The 22146-nt window shown below is 41.2% G+C and overlaps 1 protein-coding gene across 3 annotated transcripts in view; it reads left to right on the top strand.

Annotated features, from left to right (window-relative positions):
- The window catches only part of RIMS2 (regulating synaptic membrane exocytosis 2), an 899878-nt gene that overhangs the window by 628474 nt on the left and 249258 nt on the right, over positions 1-22146 (top strand). Inside the window, exons 18-20 of one of the 3 annotated variants that reach the window (XM_090040478.1) lie at positions 1687-1752; positions 2374-2481; positions 7128-7193. The exons of the other annotated variants lie outside the window; for them this stretch is intronic. Of the exons in view, the coding sequence (XP_089896604.1) occupies positions 1687-1752; positions 2374-2481; positions 7128-7193 (240 nt within the window). The remainder of the gene's footprint in view (positions 1-1686; positions 1753-2373; positions 2482-7127; positions 7194-22146) is intronic. 3 annotated transcript variants of the gene reach the window in all.

Raw genomic sequence — 22146 nt, forward strand, 5'->3', positions numbered from 1 at the left:
CCCGCCCCCACTCACCATGACTTACTGTATTTACTTGGATGTAAGATGAGGTTTTCCCCCCTAAAAAATATGGGGGGAAAAGCCCCTCGATTATGTTCATCTACAAAGGAAACTCTCAAAATACCTTGTTTGTCATTAAACTTATGCCAAAATCAGCATGTGCTCAATAATGGAAATCAACTATGAAGTTAATTAAATGCAGCTTATGTTGAGCATGACTATAAAACATATAATCCATATGGGGCAAACATAATAATGGGAACCAACCCCAAGGATAAGTTAATATAACCCATCTTAATAAGATATATGGTAATGCGCATGCACTGACTCGATTTCAAATCATGATGAGCCACTACATTGAATACGTTTCAACTTCCCCTTCATTCCCACAGCTGAGCTGTAACTTTCTTTCCCATTTCCAGTGAGTCCTGTTTTTTAACTAGCCCTAAAGGTTTGGCAAACATCATCAAATAGGGACCCAAACTATTCACCCAGAATCCCTTGGTCACCCTCCCTCCCTCCCCCTCTCAGCCTGTCACATATGATTAATGGGGCCCCACTATCTGTGAGGTGGAGCCAAACCAGGATGCCCTTGGCCTCATCTGCATATAAATTTTTGAAGGATCCCAGGACTTGTGACAAGAACACCTGGTTCCAATCATTGTGGAGGGCGGGGGGCTAATTAGTATGTGAATACCTTTGTTTTCTCCAAATGTTGTTATACATAAACCTTGGTGAAAATGGTAGGTTTCACTTGTGGACTTCATTTAAGAGTATGTGTCAGCCAAGTCATTGGTGCTCCCATGGAGCATTTCTCCTTAGTAATAAGATGAAATTCAGTAATATAACAGTAAAGAATTACTCTCAGGAAGTAACATCAAATGATCAAATTCAAAATGATAAATAAGCACCTACTGCAAAATAGGACCTTGGATTTATAGTGAATCACGTCCTAAATATAGGTCAGCAATGCAGTGCTGCAATGTGTTAATAGGTAGGCCATATATAGGGTCTTGAAGATAATTATTCTGCTCTGCTTGTCTCTAACGTGGCCTCAGCTGGAAAAATCTGCCCAGTTGAGCACCACACATTAAGAAAGATGTAAAAACAAGATGTAAAAACAAGAATCAAAAGAGGCTTAGAAAACATGACCTGTAATGGAAGTTTGAAGGAACCGAGGATTCTTATTTAAATATAATTAAACTCTGAATTAGGTTAGGAACAGAAGCTGTTGAATGCCTAGCAATGGAGACCTTTAAGAACTGATTAGACAAACATCTGTCAGAGTTATTCTAGGTATAGCTAATCCTGTTTCAGAGTGGGGAACTGAGTTTCCCTCCAGACACATTTCTGTGATTTCTGTGATAAATAGCTGATTTGGTTACCAGTTTCCCCTCCTACTTGGAATAATTTACTACACCCTGAATTTTAGTAGCTACTCAGGTCAAAAGGGGTAACATGCTGTTAACATGTTCATATAATAAAATGTGCAAGTATTTTACTTAATTTTGATTTTTATTACTTTGTTTCAAATTTGCCATTTCAGTAATTATTTCAGTATTTGTAGGCAATTTGTTTAAAGCTGCTCTGTTATCATGCTTTCTAACATTTGTTTATTTTCTGTATGCATTATTCCATCTTCACTTTATTGTCTCATTTGTATTTTTGTTTCTGCCATGCTTTCAGTCACTATCTCACTCTACCTCGGTCCCGATATACTCAGTCCACTGACCACCAACACAGAGATGCCAGGTATATATTTTTTCTGTGTGACTCTGTGGATAAATGCTGCATGTACCTGTGTGTACCTACATTTCCCCTGGCTCTTTAAAAATCATTGTATAGTGCTAGAAGATAAAAGTAAGAAGCACTGAATTTAGTATCAAAATAAGAAATATAATTTTAAAAAAAACATATGTACTATCAAGTGGTACATATTTAGATACCAAGGCTTTATTCTTTACATGTTTTAGTTTTCCAAGTCCATATGTGGTAAAATAAAAATGAAACTATATTGTACTGTTTCCATTGTGTCTTGAAGGAGTCCATTAAAATTATATAAAATCAACTAGCCTCAGCATATAATGGAATTGCAGATGTCATATGCAGTTCTTTCTTAAACAGTATGAGACATTAATAAAAGACAATTCCAAAGCATGATCGTTATATTTTTACCTGCAGGTTAATTTATCTTAATTTTTTTCCTTGTGATTTTACTAAATTCTTCAATACTCTTACTTCTCCTTCTGCTTTATATTGGTTGAGTTCTGTTTCTGTTAACCCCTTTCTAAAGTTTCCTACTTTTCTTGTGTGTCTGCCCTCATTTCATCTTTGTGTTGCTTTTCATTGTGTTTACTATTTATGTTTTGGCAGCAAGGATCATACTATATATCCTCTGTTTTGTGAAGATGCAATCAGATTACTTCGTTCCCGTAAGATGTGCCGTACCTATTCTGAGGGTGCTTACTATGATCTTGAGAGGTATAATTGGTGCAGAGTATTTATTCTCCCACTTAAAGTTTAATCATTCAGGTTCAGAATGAAGCAATCCATGCTTTATGCATTAAACCTGTACAATAAAAATACTGCATAATTTATTGTGATTACTTGATAAATATGTTAATTTAAGAGTGATTATGCAGAGCTAATAATTGCAGCTTTAAATTCTAAGAGAAAGTAAAAGATTTGCTAACAAAAAACAACCAAGTTCAGAAAGTAGGTTATATCAATGAATATATGGATTTTTCTTATAGCTTCTACATTTTGTTAGGATTTTTCAAAAGTGTGCATTGTTGGCCCTAACTGTTCTCTTTTTGAAATCAATGGTAAAATTTCCATTAACTTCAAAGTAAATAGAGTTTGGTCAATTCTAAGTCTTTTGAAAATTCCACTCTGCTTAGCTGATAAATTCTGGTAGAGGTTCATTTGAATACTTATAGAGTAATGAATATTTTGTTATAGGTATTTATGTAATGATCATTCTCTAGTTGCTAAGTCCCTGACATGCATTAATAAATTTAGTTTCACAAGTCCCGTCATTGTCCCTATTTACAAACAAGGAAGTTCATGCAGAGGGAAGTTTAGTCAATAATAGCTTATATAAAATATGCTGCACAAATGTTGATTGGCTTAGTGCTAGCTTGGAGTTTGGTGCAGTCACACATTAAAGCTAAAAACTTTTCTTTCCCACTGACACAGCTGTGACTTTTCAGTAGAGGGCTGGTGAACCAGGACAGGATTCTAGCCCTGCTCTTTGGGCAGGGAAGTGAGAGAGAGAGGTTGTGGGGAGGGGTGGGAACATGTAACTGTCCATGTTACCTGTCTCCGTTGGAGCCTGTCATGGGCTGGCTCACCATGATGAGGTTCCCCTACCCCTTCCCCCTACTCCACCTCTACTTTCATCTCCTCCTCTCCCCTGCTGCCACTGCGGCTGTTAAATTCTTCTACCAGTCATGGCATGGTGCTGTGGGAGGAAACCTGCAGGGTGGCACCATGCAGTGCTCCTGAGACAGGCAGCAATGGAGCCATGCTGGGCAGCAGAGCCTATACCAGAGACTCGTTCTGCAGCACCATCTGCATCCTCAACACCGCCGCATGTACCTTTCCTCTTTCTCTAATGTTGGGCCACACTCTGTCTGCCCTGCAGTAGTATCTTGGTGCATTGGCTCCAGCTTTCCATGCCTCACCCTCCCTCCCCTTTACTCCCCACTGACCCTGACCTGCTTCAGACTGTCGCTATCTTCAGCTGCATGCAGAAACAACATGTGGGGGAGGGGTCACTGCATCCTGGGATACTGGAGGACTTCTACTTGGGCAGCACAGCTGTGGGGAGTGGCCACACATTAATGGAACAGGAACAAGGTTATGCAGATCAGAGATAATCCTGCCTTGGAGTGACGTAACTTTGAGCATCATAATAGGTGCTTTAAGACATTTAAAGGTATTTATGTGCAGCATAATCCAGGGGTTAAGAGCTCCAGGGACAGTCTAAAATGGCCGTGTTGTTTTAAAATTTAGGAACAAATCCTCACAGGATTTAGGAACAAATCCTCACAGATTTTTTTTAAAGTTTCAATTTATAATAAAACAGAATAAAAGCTGTTTAAGTGGCAATAAAGCTGGTTTTAGAGACAAAAGCAAAATAGTAACCAGAACTTTCAGTCCCACAGGACTCTTCCCCTTAAGCAGGGGTTGGCAACCTACATCCTGCAGGCTGGATCTGACCCATGGAGCCATTGAATCTGGTCCATGGGTGTTGGACTTCTGCATATTCAGTGACAAGCATCTCTATGGTGCTGTGATGGGGAGAAGCAATGGCAGCTGGGTCCTAATACCATCCTATCCTCTCTGACCTAAGCTGGTCATTCTGTCCTACAGCCTGAAAAGGTTGTTGATCAGTGCTAAAGCAATTGGCTATAATGTTAAACCTTGACATAGCAATTGGCTATAATGTCAAAGTCTTGAAACCTTTTGAACTTCCTTCCCTTTAAACTCAGGAAGAATATTTCTGTTGAAGATAAGTTGCTTTATGGGTATAATTCTGAGGTTTAACCTGAAAAAAGCCATGCTTTTTAGTAGTTTAGATGAGAATGATAAGAGGGAGAGTCACTCAACTTCATTCAGGAAGTAACAGAAACAATAATTTTGCATAATATCCAAATTGCAGAGAAAAATCAAAAGGTACCTCAGTCATCAGTACGTAACTGGAAGGGTGACAAAAATAGTAGTAATAAATTAAAATCTCTAAAGCATTTTTTATCTGAAGACTTCAGGGCTGCTTACAGGTATTAATTGGTCCTCACATTGTTCCTCCACGTGGAAGGTAAACATGGCTATTAACAGTTTAGAGATGAGGAAACAGAGGCCTAGAGCAAGATGGTGTCCAAGTTGTCTGAGGTATCAGAACAGTTCTCCATGAAAGCTGTATATTCCTGGGGCCAAATTTTTAGGTGCCAAAAAGTGTGCTAGCTTCATTTGTGCTAGTGGAACTATGCTGATTTATACCTACTGAGTATCTGATTTCATATCTTCTGAATAATAGTCATGTACTTTTAATACAGTCAGATCTCTTTAAGTGAATATGGCAAAATTAAAAAAAATAATTCAGGCAAAATCATTGTGTAAAGTACTTTTGAAAACATGAGATGAAATCAGGCAATTCATATGTCTAGCTACATACTTAATTTTTACATAAGAGTAAAAAGGTATTTTCTCCGATTCAGATTTCAGGACAAATTAGAAGGTGTAAATCAGTGTAGCTAAAAAATGGAGTTGCCAAATTTTACTAGCTCAGAGTCTTCTTACAACAGAAGTGTTTCCTAAATCCAAGCTCTGTCAGTTGCTCTTTTTTTTTTCCTGACCATTTTCTACCTCCTTTTACCTAACATGGTTTATCTAAAAAGATCACCTACATCACCCCAAATTCAATTCCTTTCCTAGGTCCATGAAATCTTGCAGGATTATATTAAATGTTCTTTCACAGATGTCATTTGTATTACACACGATAATGTTTGCAGATTTTATACTATTTATCAGGATAACAAGCATCATTTTGTAATATTCCTTGTATTACAACTTAAGAAAAAGTCCTATCTTTTTCATCTTGACCAAAGATGTATTTTCATCTTGATAAAAAGATTCTACATTCCTTAATGTATTACTTGCTGCTGCTTTCTTTTTGATGTTACTGTTTCTAAGTTAGTGACTTCCCGTCATTCAGCCACATACCTTCATCAGTCTCCTTCTTGGGATCTTCTTTTTTGTTGAGCTGGAATACCTGTTGGGAACATCAGTTTTGGATAGCTGCATGCATTTTCTTCATACTGCTCTTCCTTTGGCTTCTAGTCTTCCTAGACACTGTATCCTTCAGCTTTATTCCATCTTGTGTCTCCCAGCCATCCAGATTTCCAGCTTCCTATATCTCTCCTGTCATTCCATTTGCTCTCTATTTATCTTTTAGTCATTTCAGTGTCATTGAACTTCCTTTCCAGAGTAGGAATTTGTTTGAATTTCCTGTATGTGTACGCCTTGTGCTTATAAAAAGTCTAATATCAGACTGCCTTTAGACCATTTCACAGCTTTTCTTTGTAGACTTCGCTACTGCTGTGGAATGGCTTTTGCTTGGAGCCTGTTCTTATAAATACACTGTGCGAACTAAAGAACCCCTTGGTTTCCAGTAACCTACTCAAATTCTACTTGACCTTGTTTACTGTGGTAGCAAACATGGTAGTACCAATTGCCAATATGGTAGTGCTGATACCCAACTCATTTTAGGCATAATTTCAGTTACCCTTACTTACAGAGCATCATTTCCTTTTCATTATCTTGTCTTTTTTTTTAAACGTTGGCCAATCATTTGGCTGCTTCCCTCTTATATTTACCTCTCCCAATTCACAAGTTCAGTACAATTATTTCGGTTCAGACCTCAGGACATATCTCCACAAACACCCCATTTAATTGCACTGGCAGTTGGATGTGCTTACAATTAGAGAACAGTACAAATGTTCTAACACAAATATATTGGAACATGAAATGATTCCATTAATCTAGTATACCAGTACTCACTACTTACACTCTATCAAAGTCTTTTTGGACTTAGTTTCTTTTCTTTGCCATCTCAAAGCCCCACTCAATTTCTGAGGACACTACATAATTCCTTATTCTTTTAATTTGCCTCTATGTTCCTCTTATTATCTTCCTTTCTTTACATCAAAAGGATTGTGCTTTAATGCCATTTGATGTTCTCTTGCATTGCACTTAAGAATATACAAGATTTTGATTGATGTTACCAATCAGGGATTTCTCAAAGTCCATCCCCTAATTTTTCTAAAATTTCCTGAATTCCTCACTTAAATGCACATACATTCTCATATGACTCTGGCCTGCTAAAAAACATATTTGAATGTGTCACAAGTCCTGAATACATCATGGCAGAGCACTATTTGAATGTAAAAATGTATTTTTAATGAATTTAGCTATTAATATTTGTTTTGGTAGATATTGCTGTACATCAATCATGTTATCTACAATATGTACATCAGTATGGTTATAATGCAGTGAGGAAAATCAGAGTAAGGCAGGCAGTATTCAAATGTCTAAAATATTTGTGCTGTTTATTTCATATTTAGGAGGACTAGGCAGGAGAGAAGAGTGCCTAATACATATTATGACGACACTACTCATACTCCAGAAAGGTATTTCATTTATATAATAGAAATAGATAAGACATAGTATTTAGAATACTTACAGACTAAGTATACTTACCATATAACAGAATTCTGAATTGGATAAGATCATGGTATCTAGATTAAAAGGGCACTTCAAATAGTGCTTATTTAAATTCAGAACAATCTGTGAATCTCAGCCTTGGTTCACATCCGCTGTCATGAGGAGATCATTAATCAGCTAAACCAGTGGAGTATTAGTTGCAAACACGTTATAGTAAATCTATTACTCCAGATATTATTATATTTGAGTCAATATCACCATCTCTGTAACTCAGTTCTATGATTTAAATGTGTTCCCAGAGATGTAGAATAGTACATGTTAAGGTAGTTATCATGGGGTTTCTGGAAGAATGACAAATGTTTCATTCAGCGGTCACATTTGCTCCACATCTCTTTTCCTCTTGCCATTTCCATATATCAAATGGAGTGATTTGAATACTTCATGGGCCATATCCACATGAGTGAGTATGTGTCTATTGTGGCATCTCAAAGCAGGTTGAGACACCACAGAAGGCATGCCTTGAACAAAAAACATGTTTCCTGAGCTGCAAATATGCTGTATGGAATCTAAGTTTGATACTGGGAAATCTGGGAAATCCTGGTATCAAAATAAAACACGCTGAAAAAAATGGCACAGGGCACGCTGTTGGAGCTTGTCTCAAAGCAACTGGAGGCTGGGTTCTCCAAAGAAATGCTTTAACACCCAGCAAGTGTATCTCTACATTTGCCACATGCCCCTGCTGCTCCAGCACACTGCTTCAGCATGCTGAAGGAAATAGAAGTGGGGCATGGCTGGGATGCAGGCTCTGCCCTGGTGAGCAGGGATGTGGGGGTGGGGAAATGACTGTGTATGGGTAGGGGGACTGTATTGGGGTGGGGGGACTGTGTGGGAGGGGTGGGTCCCCCATCTGCTCCCCGCATGGTGCACAGCACCCACTGCAGCAACCGCAGTGGGCCCTTTGGGTGCTGATGGCCCGCTGCAGGCAGAACCCCTTGGCAGTGTGTAGCACTGCCTGAGACCTAGGGACTACATGTGCACAGCCAGCCCAGTTCGCTGGTGCATGACTTCAAGCAGAACTGGGTCAGCTCCTTCCACCACCCCGGGCTCCTGGCACTGCAGGCAGGATCTGCACACCATCAGGCTGGGCTAGCTGCTGCCTACACATGCCTACCATGTGGAGGAAGGCGTGGTTCTGATTGAAGGTGCATGCCAGTGAACCAGGCCAGCTCTGGCAGCCATGTGTAACCCCCAGTTCTCAAGCAGCGCCATGCTCTGCTGGGGGCTCTGCCTGCAATGGGCCATGAGTGCCCCAAGGGCGCATTGCTGGCTGCTGCAGCAGGGGCTGTGTGCCGTGAGGTGGTGGGTGGGGGGATCCACCTGTCCCACAAATTACCCCCACCCTCACATAGTTCCCCATAAAGCCTGCACTATCCACCCACAAACCCCATGCCTACAAACCACCTGCACAAACCCCCACACCACCTACATACCCATCCACAAACCCCACACCCAATGAACCCCCCACAATCCACCCACAAACTCCACATAACCCCCTACACACAGTCCCACAAACCCAACACCCACACCCACCCCAAACCTCCACACCTACTCCTATACCGACCTACAATTCCCCCAACCCCCCACAAACCCCACACCTTTCCCCCACATCCCACCACAAATCTCACACCCTGCATGTCCAGTCACCAAATGGAATGGGACCTGCTGGCAGGAGCCATGGCTGTAGGGGCAACTGCCACACTGCACCCCTACGTTTTGCCTACACCAGTGCTGAGACATGCAGCCCTGGTCCCAGGAACCACTTGGGGGTATGTGGTGAGCTGGGGGGAGGGGTGGAGGTGGCAGCAGGAGGATGGGTGTGAGGTTTAGTTGGGGGGCTTGTGTGGTGGTGGGCAGAGTGGTAACTGAGGTTGCAGCAGGGTCTATGGGTATATATGATGGGCCACGGGTGGCAGCAAGGGTGTGTGTGAAAGAGAGAGAGAGATGGGGTAGGGGATGGGAGAGTGCTTCAGGTAGGAGAGGCTGCTACAGCTGGGCTTGGAGACCCCCTAGAGCAGCCTTTGCAGAGGGAAGCTGGCCTTGAAGGGAAGGGGGTTGCCCAGCCCAGCTCCTAAGCTCCAGTTGAGGGCTTCCCAGACCCAGCATTGGAATCACTGGGACCTTGGCATAGGCACAGGGAGCAGAACAGTAAGGGCTGGCATTGCTTACAGCTACAAAGCAGTTGGTAGGACTGCTGCACCTGAACGCATGTTGTGGTGCTGGAATGGAGCTGCTGCTGGGAATGAGAGAGTGGGGTCAGGAGTGAGGGGCACTGGCAAGGCTGTGGGTTGGAAGTGAGAGGCAAGGGTATGGGTAGGGGCAGGACACCAGCATATCAGTGCTGCTCAGTGCTACAAAGCAGCTGTGGGTCCAGCTGCAGCTAGCTCCACATCCTAATGAATGAAGGGGGCTGATCTCCTGGCTATTTGGGGATCAGTTTAAATCTGGCCACCACAACGAGCACATCTTCTGGGCGACAGCTGCCCAGATGGCAGAGTGGGGACACAAGAGGACATGACAGCAGTGCTGCTTGAAGGCCAGCTGTCCCCCCCTGGCCCATTGGGTGTAGGCAGCTCTGCGGAAGTGCCTATATCACAGCCCAAGTGGTCATGCAGCCCCTGTCTGGGTCTGGCAGGTGTGCAGCCATGGGACCACAGGTCCAAGGGTCCTCATGCTGTTGCAAGTGGCAGCAGGTCACAAACCAGGAAGCAGCTCCCACTGCTAGACTGCTGCAGTGAGTAGAGGGTGCAGAGGCAGCAGGTTAGGGCTGTTTCAGCAGTCCAGCTGGCACAAGGGGCTAGTGTCCCAAGGTACCGACTGGCTGGGCCTTAGAAGCTCCTGAAGGCAAGTTGTCCTGAGTTGCTTGTCAGGGCAGCTTTTTATACTGCTGGGGCCAGCACAGGCGCTGGTCCCAGCCTCTAGCTCTAGCTCTAGCTCTAGCTCCCCCAGATGAATATCCAGGAGAAGGGTCAGTTAGGCAGGGTCAGTTTGCCCCAAGTGGCACAATTTGCTCCATACCAAAGTGCATGTTCAGACACATGTGCTGGGGCACAAAATCTCTGGCACAAATTTGTGCCGCTGGTACTTGAGCTGCTGCAAGTACGCCTGCCTGCATGTGTGGATGCATCCATGATGTTGTCTTCAACTAATTTTGCTAAAATCATGTTACAAATATTTCGACTATATAGCTAATAAAATATTGCATAGAATAATATTAATAGGAAGTTTCATTGATTTATATTTTATTGTTCAAATTGAACTGAATACAATCTCCCCTCTGCCTGAAAAATAAACAAATATAATAAACCACAGGAAATACTAAATAGAAAAAATGAAAAAAAGTTTTTAAAGTGTTTGCTTTAATATTTAGAGGAACTTTTAGTACATAAAGAAATGTGTTGTTTTATAGTGTATATGGTATACTGTATATAGATTTCAAGTTAATTAGGAATAGTATTATTCCACACAAAGAGCATAAATTGTAGGCAGTTTTGTATGGGGAAAAATTAGGGACATTCCTAGAGTACAAGTTGATAGTTAAGATAACTGTTGAAAATAATAGAGTTGATTTACTGAAATAAGTTGAGTATTAAATTAGGAAAAAACATACATAACCATTTTCAAAAAAGGGGTCCATTTTTCTTTCAGCAAATGTATTAAAAACGTATGAAAAATTCCAGATTAGTTAGTAGTGGATGTCATATGAATTATAGTGTTATTAATATATTTTTATAAAACCTCTTTATTTTAACTGCATTGTAAAGGTGTTACAATGGTGCAAGTTCATGGGCAGATCATGTAGTCAATGGTACAGATGAAAATTATGGGTAAGTAAAGAGCATAGTGTTACAGAATATACCTGAAAGGAATATATTCATAATTTAATGTAGTTTGATTTATTGTAGTACTGTACAAAAATAATTTATGTCCTTCAGTTTTCTTTACACACCTGAAAATGCATGTTTATATATTTGTCTGTTCTCAGGATTAAAATATTTCATTTTAGTTTGAGGATAGAAAAAACAGGGGTGATTTTTGATTGATACTAATCTTTTGAACTTTTTAATTTTAATCTTTTTTTAATGTTCTGGGTTGTTTTGTGGAGGGAAAGGAATTCAAAAGAAGAAGCAGTTTGATATAAACTACTGTTTAGTACCAGAAAGTGGATTTAAATAAACTAATGTCTGATTACTGTCAACCCTTACCTTAGTGAGCAATACATTTCAATATATATAGAGCACAGACTTTTGGAAGCAAGTATATAGTGTAAGTTTAATGTAGTGTAGTGCATACGGTGACCAATCCTAAAGTATTTCCTTAGACAAAATGCCAGTTGGTTTACCGGGAATTTGCGGTAGAAAGGTCTAACTAAAGTCTTTAAGAAGTTTTTTTGGCAAAAAGCTGTTACATTTATTTTAGGATAAATACAACAGCATCATGGAAAAAAGTGACCATTGATCTCCCATCCTGTAATATATTATATTTATGATCCTTCCTCCCCCAGGTTTTTAAATTATTCAAAGCAGAGCCTGAAGATCTTTAAACTACTACAATTATAATGCCAAAGTATAACCTATTAAATAGTATAGAAACATATCTATGAATATTAAAATAGTACAAAGTTATATCTCCATTTTGTTAGTGAAATTAATTCTGACATAAGTTTTAAAATTATTTTGATCACTTTTCTGTGATAGCACAATGTAGATGTTTAACTTTGCAGAAACAGTCATGTGTATGTGTACCTGAATATTACAGCTGTATAGTTGTTGGAATAAAAATATTTGGATTAGAGATCCCTTAGAGATTATCTTTGGCCCGAAAGATATTTAAGATAAAGTATTCAGTATTAGTTCTGTGTGTACTAGCCTACAAGATAAATTTTCTAGTTTTAGGAAGTAAGAGTAAAGAAGAGCTAAATTGATCCTAATAAATTGGCCTTTGGAAAATCTTGTGTATTTCTCAGGTAAAAATTATGATTTTTCTTTAGTCCATTACAAAACTGTTTCTTTAATCCATTACAACCCTATCAGTGTTATGTGGGTTTACCTTTAGCCTGTTCTCTCTCTGGCTAATTGTAGATGTTACACTTATTATGCGTTAAGTGGGCAGAAAGTGCTTTACAGCTCTAACAGAACAGTTGTTTACTGCACATAAAGTGCTTTAAAAATGATGGATTTCAGACTAAAGTGCTTTAGGTTAGAGTGCTTTATCGAATGTTTCTACAGCATCCCGTTGAGAGTCAAGGTAGGTCACATTCCCCCAGCAACTCAGGGGCCCCTTTCTGGGCAGCTTGATAACCTTAGCTGGTGTTCATCTTCTCCAGGTCCTCCCCCAGGCTGTCACAGAAAAGGCTATCTCCTCTTTGGACAGATAGATGGGGATGGGGGAAGAGTCCCCCCCATGCCAACAGCTCTTTCTGCCCCCAGTGCTTAGGTCGGGTGGGGGTAGGCCAGGTCTGCAGAACAGAGGGGCTCCCTTCCCCCACTGCCAGTTCCTAGTGATGCCAGGCAGCCCAATGCTGCAGTTCCTGGCTTCAGCTGTGAACAGGCTGGGGTGAGGTAGAAGGCAGCCCTGTGCCATGTTCCCCCTTCCCTCCAAGATTGCTGTTCCAGGTCTAGTGGGGGGAGGCAGGCCAGGTCCATGTAGTAGGAGGGCTCCCTTCCCTCACCCTAAGTTCCCGCTGTAGCAAAAGGTCGAACCAGGCAGCCTCCTGCCATGCAGACGCAGTGCAGTCCCGTCGGCCCCCCACAACACCTAACCCAGCAATCTGGGTGTGTCCCATGTATCCCTTCCCCCATGCTTAAGCTCCTGGCTGCAGTTGTCAAGTGGCTGGGCCATGCAGACCTGGCCTGGCCCCCCAGACCCAACACAGCAATCTGGGGGGGGGGGGCACTGTGTGGCATAGGGGCTCCCTCTCCCCAAGCCACTGATGACAGTCACCTGCTGGTGAGGGGTTGGGGCTTTGGAGATGGGTACAGTAGCCTCCTGGGAGGTGTGCAACAGCACTCCCAGGCTGCTGACCTTGACCAGTGAAGGCAGGCTCCGAGCCTAAATATCTGTTCAGTTGGTCTTACTCTAACTTACAGTACTTTGAGTAAAGCGTGATAGAGTGCTTCTGGCCAGGGGCTTTATGAACATTTGTACTTAGGTTCTGCATACAGTTTTGGTTACTGACTCTTCATTTTTGGTTTTTCTATTACTTATGTCCCTTTGCGGTCCTATAAGAGAATGCATGTCAGCTCCCTTTGGGAGCTGTACAGGAGCAAGTGGGTCAGTATGCTCAACAAAAGTACTATAAATCAACAAAACAGATGTACCAACTAAACATTAAAAGGAGAGGGACAGTTTTCTTCATTCTGGTGTACTCATTTAAGCTATTACTTATGCATACATTCTCCCATTTAGTTGATGATGTAGTTTTCAAATTGATAGTTTTTCTTCAGTACAAGATTCAATTAGTACTTCTGCAATGATGTGATTGAATATTGTATAAAATTTATTATTCAGCAGTTTATAGCATAATTAACAATATATTTGCTCAGTACTGACATAGTTGGCCCCAGCTTCTTTTTTCTCTAAATTAGAAAAATATACATCTAGCCAATTTCAAATGTGGAATTATGCTATGGAGTACAAAGCAATTGTAATTCCAGAGTGCTTTTTTCACTAGAAATTTATAACAGGTGAATTTTACCTGACATTTCTTAATCCTAGTACATGATAGAAACTGATATCATTAGGTACTTGGGGGGAAATAACCCAGCCTTGCAATTCAGGAAAGCAAGCTGTCTGTGTAAGTACTTGTGTGCAGAGTTGAAGTAAGGTTCTGCAAAGCTGAGACCAAAAAAAGGGTGGAAAAAGGTTTTGTGTCCAAGATGTCATTTCAACAGATCATAAAGAATATTGTGTACATTTTATAAAAGTCTCTAATTATGCAAGCCACTGAAAGGATGAACTTGGCCTACTAGCTCTGAAAGAATCAGGATTCTCCTAGATATATTCATGTGATAAGGCAGGGTGTCAGACTCACCTGGAAGGCAGGATAGGGGTCAGTTCAGGATACTGTATGCAGCCCATGCCCAGAACTGCCTGTGCCATCTTCAGTGCTGGGTCCAGCCGGTTTGCTGTGGGCAGCACAAACCTCATGCTGGCCCCATATGCACAGCCAGTTCTGGGGCTGGCGTGTGCTGCACGTGGCACACAGGGCTGGACTGACTGTATGTGCTGCACACTACACAGGGGCCAGCACAGGGTACATGCTGCTTGCAGCTCCCTACCCAATTGGCCCTGTGCACTGGTTCCGGCATTGCCCCATCCAAACCAGCCCCAGAGCCAGCATACTAAGCCAATCTAGCATGCAATGCATGCCCCATGCTGGTCCCCTGTACTGTGTGCAGGGTGTGCAGCTCTGGGTTCTACCTGCGCACCACATGCAGCACACGGGGCCTGGGACAACCTGTGGTGTTGGTCCAGCAAACGCAGGCTGGATCATACAGCTCTACAGGCCAGATGCAGCATGCAGGCCATATGTTTGATATCTCTGTTATAGGGGATTAAACAGTGGCACTGATTCAGAAAAGATTTGCACAGCTGTTTAACCTCACAGACTGAAATCCTGGCCACAGTCAGTGGCCAACTTCAAATAGGCTTCTGTGAGATCAGAATTCAGAGACTACACATAGTGCACAAAGTGTATCAAGTGCATGAATCTTTGCAAAATCAGAACCTGTGTCTAGACTTCTACTAATACAAGGTCTTTCAGGGACTCATTCCTTTAAAATAGAAGTTTATTGAAAATGAAAGGAGATTTAAATAAAAAAATTGTTATCAGTAACTTATAGGACAGTGATTCTCAACCAGGGTTCCAGGGCTGAAAGATGTGAGGTGTTAAGCAGATAAATGGTGCTTCAGGCTTGTCCCCCACTGCATGCTCCTTAGCAAGAAAGTAAGCACCATAGTAGATCATTTAGTTTTTGAAATTGGGTGCCTTTCAATGCACAAAAGATATGGAGTGGTGCCTTGAGTCCAAAAAGGTTGAAACCCATTCATATAGGATCTGGAAGTAAACTATGCCAAGAAGAGAGGTTGAAATGGCTGTAAACTATTTTTAGATTCAGTTGTGTGTGTATAAGAGTGTGAGAGGAATCACTCTTATACAGCGCTTACCACTCTAGCCCAATCCAACAGTTACCGATAAATGCATGCTTAATTTTGAATAATTTTGAATACATTAAGAATCCCATTCAAATCTGTGGAAATACTGAGATAGCTGACTATAAGTATGTGCTTAAGTGTTTTTCTGGATTGGATTAGAGCATTCCCCATCTTCGAGGACTAAACCTGACTGAGCATTGTTTATGAATGTACTACCCTCCATACATTTTTCTGTTCATTCATAAATTATACATTCCTTACAGAGTTTTGAAAATGGCTTTTATTGTACATGCATCTTTCGTTATTACAGGGCTTTCTAGCAAGCAGGTGAATCAATGTGTTCTGAAATTGTATATTAATCTCCAAGAATTGTATATTAAAGCTATAATATAAGGCTCAGTTCTAAGCTTGTATACCTGGGTACCTGGGGCATTTTATTAATCTTTATGTGATTATTTTTAATGATTAGTAGTATTCTCAGCTCTTGGAATGGTCTGTTGGGGAGGATGAGACAACAGTAAGGAAATGAGAAATAGAACCTAAGAGTTGAACTGTCCATTGTTAATATTTCACATATTTTAGTTTAGTTTTTGTATTAGTAGGAAGTGAGAGCTGAAAATGGCTATTGAGATATAATGTATTGCTGAAAGATCGCTGGGTTCATGACATGAATGAGGGGAGTGATAAAATGCTCCATGAGTATAAGCAGCCTACAATAAAAAATACATTCTACAGTAAATGTAGTCAAAACTATAGCAAAAGCTTAAATCTATACTCTTGTCTTATATTTTGATATGAATAACGAAAGTATATTTTCCATAAATGTCCTGTCCCATAAATTGGTTCTTCAAAAGCTTTTTTAAATGACATTTAAAATGGAATGAACCATACTGAAATAAAAACAGCAATATATGCTAGTGTGTACCTTCACGGGCCATTGGTGTATTTGTTGGCACACAGAAATATTTTCTTTTCTTTTTTGAGAAATTATCTTATAGTCTAAAATTTGAAAGTATGATCCTTAACATCAAGCTAATAAACTGAATACTTCATTGTACTCAATCAACTTGCATCCCAATGTGGTATTAAAGATGATCTATGATGCTTGGATATTACACACATAGAAAGTCAAGAATCTCTTTCCCCATAGTACATATTCCAGTTGTATCAAACCTTGCTAGACTGAGAGTTTTATATTAAAATTTTCATATCGACTAAAGAAAAACAAGTTAGATGATGTTTAGATTTTTTAAACATGAATTAGTCATGTTTTCTTTTCTTCTCAGGCATATATAACTGGATTCATATTAACAGTCTGGCTTTAGAAATGGAAGAGAAAGGAAATACTGCAGGAAATAAATTCTTGGGAGCACTCTATAAGCTTTCTGTGCTAGTTGTTCTAACATGAACTGGTAATATGATAGTATTGTCTGTTATGTCATGGTGATGACTAGTATAACTGTAGCATTGCTATTCATAAATAATGCAACTATCCTTTACGAATATCAGTGAGGAGCCAGATTTCCTCAGGTGCAAATCAGTGTAGCTCCAATGAGAATATGTAGGCTATATTGTGACATCATATGTTCTATTTATAGGGAGTATGTCTACATGTAAGACACTACACATGTAGTGAAGAAATATACAAGCAGGTTTGAAACTAGGTAACTAATTATGATAAGTCTAGAGAGGTAGTTAGCTGTGTTAGTCTGAAGTCAGGCAGAAGGCAAGGTAGATATACGCTTTATAGATATGGGCTGTCCAACTGGTGGCTTGCATGCTGCATACAGCCCCTGAGAGGTTAAATTGTGGCCTTTGGGTTCCCACTTGGTTGCTGTACCCCCTTCTGTACCAGCTGCAGCAGCAGCTAGAGGCTTCAGGCTCCGCATACATCTGGCTTCCCTTTCATGCCCCTGCTCCTACCCTAGGGATCAGGGTGGTGCAGCATGGCACAGCCTGAAGTGCCAGGGGAATTTGTAGCCTGGTGATGCACTAGGGTCGGGGGGGAGGTTCACAGTTGGGGACCTAAATGTGAGTTGGAGTTCACAGGGAGGCAGACATGAGAAGCAGCAAGGGGGCACAGAGAGCAGAGGGGAGTCACAGAGAGCAGCAGTGGGAGGTTGTGTGTTACACTGCGTAGGTATGGAGAACAGCAGTGGCAGGCCCTGTGGTACAATGAGAAGGCAGGGGGGCTCTCAGTGCAGCAGGGGGGCATGCAGTGCAGTGGAGAACAGTAACAGAGGGACACGGGGACTAGTGGGGCAGTGTTTGGTGCAGTGAGGTTGCAGGGTGATGAGTAGGGATCAGTAGGGCAGCACACAGATGCAGTGAGGCAGGGGAGTTTGCAGCTCCTGGGGCCCATGGCCCCCTCTAGTGCAGTTCCCAGCCCCTTAGAAATTGAACTCACTAAATAAGGCCTCCCCTACTCATGTACATAAAGGTGTGATGGGATCTAATATGCCATCAACACAGTCATGCCTTCTACTACACTACAGATACAACCTTGGGCATCATGGCTGCTGCAGTCTCCTAGTCCCAGGGGTTTCACGCACCCCAGAACTTGGGAGATTGCAGCAGCCGTGATCACTCAAGCCTGGGAATTTCACGTTGGGCATGGTGCACCCCTGAGGCTGGGAGCCCAATCAACTGACAGAGCTCCCCATTCCAAGGGAGACCCTGCTACATGTGCAAATTTAAACTCATTAGCAACCAGATGAAGTTAATACACATTTGCAAGGTCTAACATTATAGCTGATTGAAACTTTTCATAGATTGTAGAGTCAGAAGGGACCCTGAAGGATCGTTGTGTCTGACCAGGCAGGAAAAGGACTGAGGTCAGATGACCCCAATCAGGTGCCTATCTAGCTTCCTCTTGAAGACCTCCAAGTTAGGTGATAGTACCACCTCTCTTGGCAGCCTGTTCCAGATTCTGGCCACCCTTACTGTGAAAAATTTCTTCCTAATGTCTAACCTGACTCTGCTTTCCACTAGTTTGTACCCATTATTCCTAGTTACTCTTATGGGTGCCCTGGTAAATAGCGCATCTCCAATTCTCTGTTGTCCTCCTTTGAAAAACTTACAGGCTGCTACAAGGTCTCCCCTCAGATGTCTGTTATGAAGGCTGAAGAGATCTAGATCTCTCAACCTCCCCTCAAAGGGTTTTGTACAGAGGCCACTAATCATATGAGTGGCCCTCCTCTGGACCCTCTCCAGATTCTCTGCATCTCTCTTGAAATGCGGTGCCCAGAACTGGATACAGTACTCCAACTGCGGCCTGACTAGTGCTGTGTAGAGGGGGAGCATCACTTCCCTCGATCTGTTGGTCATGCATCTGCTAATGCACAATAAGGTGCGATAGGCTTTGTTGATGGCTTTGTAACACTGCTGGCTCATGTTCATCTTGGAGTCAACTATGACTCCAAGATCTCTCTCAGCCACTGAGCTGCTGAGGAGGTCATCCCCCAACCTATAGGTGTGCTGGGGATTTATCCTCCCTATGTGGAGTACCTTACATTTATCTTTGTTGAATTGCATCCTGTTTTGTTCTGCCCATTGACCCAACCTGTCCAGATCAGCCTGAATCCACTCCCTGCCCTCTGGTGTGCTAACTTTGCCCCATAACTTGGTGTCATCTGTGAACTCGGACAGGGTGCTTTCCACACCCTTGTCCAAATCGCTAATGAAGATATTAAATAACACCGGTCCAAGGACTGACCCCTGAGGGACACCACTGCCCACCTCTTTCCAGGTCAAAAACGACCCATTCACCACCACTCTCTAGGTGTGATCCCTAAGTCAGTTGGTCACCTACCTGACTGTGTAAGCATCCACTCCGCAGCCTGCTAGCTGCCTTATGAGAATAGGATGTAAAACAGTATCAAAGGCCTTCTTAAAGTCTAAGTAGATGACATCTGCCTCAGCTCCAGTGCCAAGGCAGTATGGTATCTGGTCGTAAAAGGCTATAAGGTTTATCGGGCAGGATCTACCTGTGATGAACCCATGCTGGTTACCTTGCAGCATCATTTCCCCTGCTGGACCTTCACAAATGTGCTCTTTAATGATTTTTTCCAGTGTTTTCCCAAGGATAGAGGTAAGACTGACTGGCCTAAAGTTACCCGGCTCATCCCTTCTCCCCTTCTTAAAAATGGGCATCACGTTGGCCCTTTTCCAGTCCTGAGGGACCTGGCTGGAGCACCATGAGTGCTCAAATAGCCTTTTATTGTGTGCTAAGTACTTTGCACATGTAGCTGGTCATATAAGGTAATTGCATGATACCTGTAACATGTAGAGGAGGCCTAAGATATATATATAGTAAGAGAGAGAGATGCTTGTCCTCTTACACATCTGGTGAAGTGAGTTTGAGTTCAGTACAGCTTATGCTGTCTATGTATCTTTTGTAGTTAATCTATAAGGTGCATATCTACTTTGCCTACTGGCTGATAAGTCTAGCCATGATTTCATGAAGTCTAGTATGGTCTTGGGTAAATTAGTTCATGCTGAACTCATTGACAACATGGTGCAGTGAGTTAGACTGCTATCAGTATCTAAGTTAGCTAGTTTCAAGCCAAGTTTAGTGTTTCTAAACTATTCTGCAGTGGCTTTGGTAAGTACAGTGTAGATATACCTTGTAATTATCTAAGTTGTTCACTCTTGCACATACCCCAGTTATGACATATATTACTTGACTCAATACTCAGATACCTTAAATTATATTTCATTTTTTGGGTTGATGTTTATTTTGAATTGAATTGTTTTTTTCCCATTAACATTTCTTAACACCTAATGGTTTTATAACATATTATGTTTCTGTACAGCTATTTGACTTTAGAACTTTTGGTACTAGCCGAAGATTGCTTTGTGCTGTCACAGAGTACTGCTTCTTCACATCTTAACAACTGATATTCTCTATTTATATCTGAACATTTCTGTCTGAAATGGATCAAAATTCAGTTGGTGCTAGAAATCTTAGTTGTTTGCAGGCATACATATTTATGTTATACTAACAGAGGCTCTTGTGTCTATGGCTAAACAGCAAAATTCCTATAGCTAGTAGAAGAACAACATGTCCAAGGATTGAAATCCAGCAACCTTCCACAGACACTGACAGGTATTCCCATTGGATAATAGCTGGCATGTACTTGAAGTTGTGACTATTAGATATTGTACCTTAGTATTCCTCCTGTTATGTGCTCAGTGTTTCCAGAAGTAGTGGAAGCCTGATATGGTCACTACCATTGCCCTAGAAACCTTTGCATAGTCTACTGGGATTCTTCTCAAATTAAAGCATAGTCTACTGGGATTCTTCTCAAATTATACTTTAATTTTTTCATTGTTACAAGGACATAATTAATGCCTTTGAAATTTTGAATGAACTATAATTTTAACAGTCCTGCATGAACTATATTTTAACAGTCCTGCCACTATAACTTGTTTTTTGTGTATTGAACCCAGTAACATGAATATTGTACATGAGATGGCAACTAAAAGAGCTTCCAATTGTTTTGGGAAACAAAAGTTGTGTGTGTGCTTGTGTTGTAAGCTTTCATAACGGCTTACTTTTGTGCAGTGCTTACCTCCTGTAGGACTTTCTGTGTGAATAGGGTTTGATAAATACCATTTATTTATATGGTAAATATTCTTTCTTAAGTGATGTTAATCCTGAATAAATGAGGAAGAGCAACTTTCTGCACTGAGAAAAATACTAGCTTTGGGAAATCCCAGGTTATGAGGATGAAGAAATATAGATAAATTAGTAGTTAACAAAAGTCATTATAGCCCCTTGGATTAGATATTAGTATAAATAATTTTGAAAAAAATGGTATCATGGGACTCTCTATGTACCATCTTGGTCATTCTAATTTTTAGTATTTATTTGAAGTGTTTATTTTTTACTTAGACTAGCCACAGAGTTGCTCTGTATGGTGGCTTACAATGATCTGAGACACAGAATTTAGCTTCAGCCAATTCCCTGGCAAAGTCTTGGTCAAGTTCTTGACTTTGGGTGGGAGGTCTGTAGTAGACTCCCACCATTGTGTCCCCTGTTCCATGTTCCCCATGGATTTTAACTCAGAGGGTCTCCAGCCATCCACCCTGGTAGCCAGTGTCAGCTAGCAGGGATGTGTAGCTCTCCTTGACATAGAGAGCTACGCCCCCGCCCCTTTTGTCTACTTCATCTTTCCTTTGGATGATGGATGGTGAAGTAGATAATACGAAATGAAGGAGTGGGAGGCCACACCGATATGTCATTAGTTTTATAAATAAAAACATTTGCAGAAATGTTGCTGGCAATGCAAAGGAGCTTCAAATCACTTTAAGTAACTCCATGGGTTTTGGATACATTGAATTTTTTAACCAGTGGAATGGCTTTTAGAGTTCCTACCTACTAATTTAGGATTACATTTTGAGTGAGATTTTCGGCAGTAGTTAATTAATTTGGGAGCAAAAATCACACAGAAAGTAATTTAAAAGCAGGACTTTTCCTCCTGTAAGTAAGTCTCTATCAATATTTAGGACAAGTCTTGGGTTTGTCATCTCACAATATGAGCTGCACAAGCTGTCCCACTTTTATCTATATTGTCTTATTGTTCTACACACATTAAAAGGAAATATTGAGTGGAGTGATTCCTGAGAAGAGATCCACCATAAAGGAAAAAACCCCTGAAAATAGTGTCTTTTTAGGAATTATATGAATTATTGGTCTCTTCT

The sequence above is a fragment of the Crocodylus siamensis genome, chromosome 3 (assembly GCF_052110815.1).
Source record: "Crocodylus siamensis isolate JL-2025a chromosome 3, ASM5211081v1, whole genome shotgun sequence".
Classification (NCBI taxonomy): domain Eukaryota; kingdom Metazoa; phylum Chordata; order Crocodylia; family Crocodylidae; genus Crocodylus; species Crocodylus siamensis.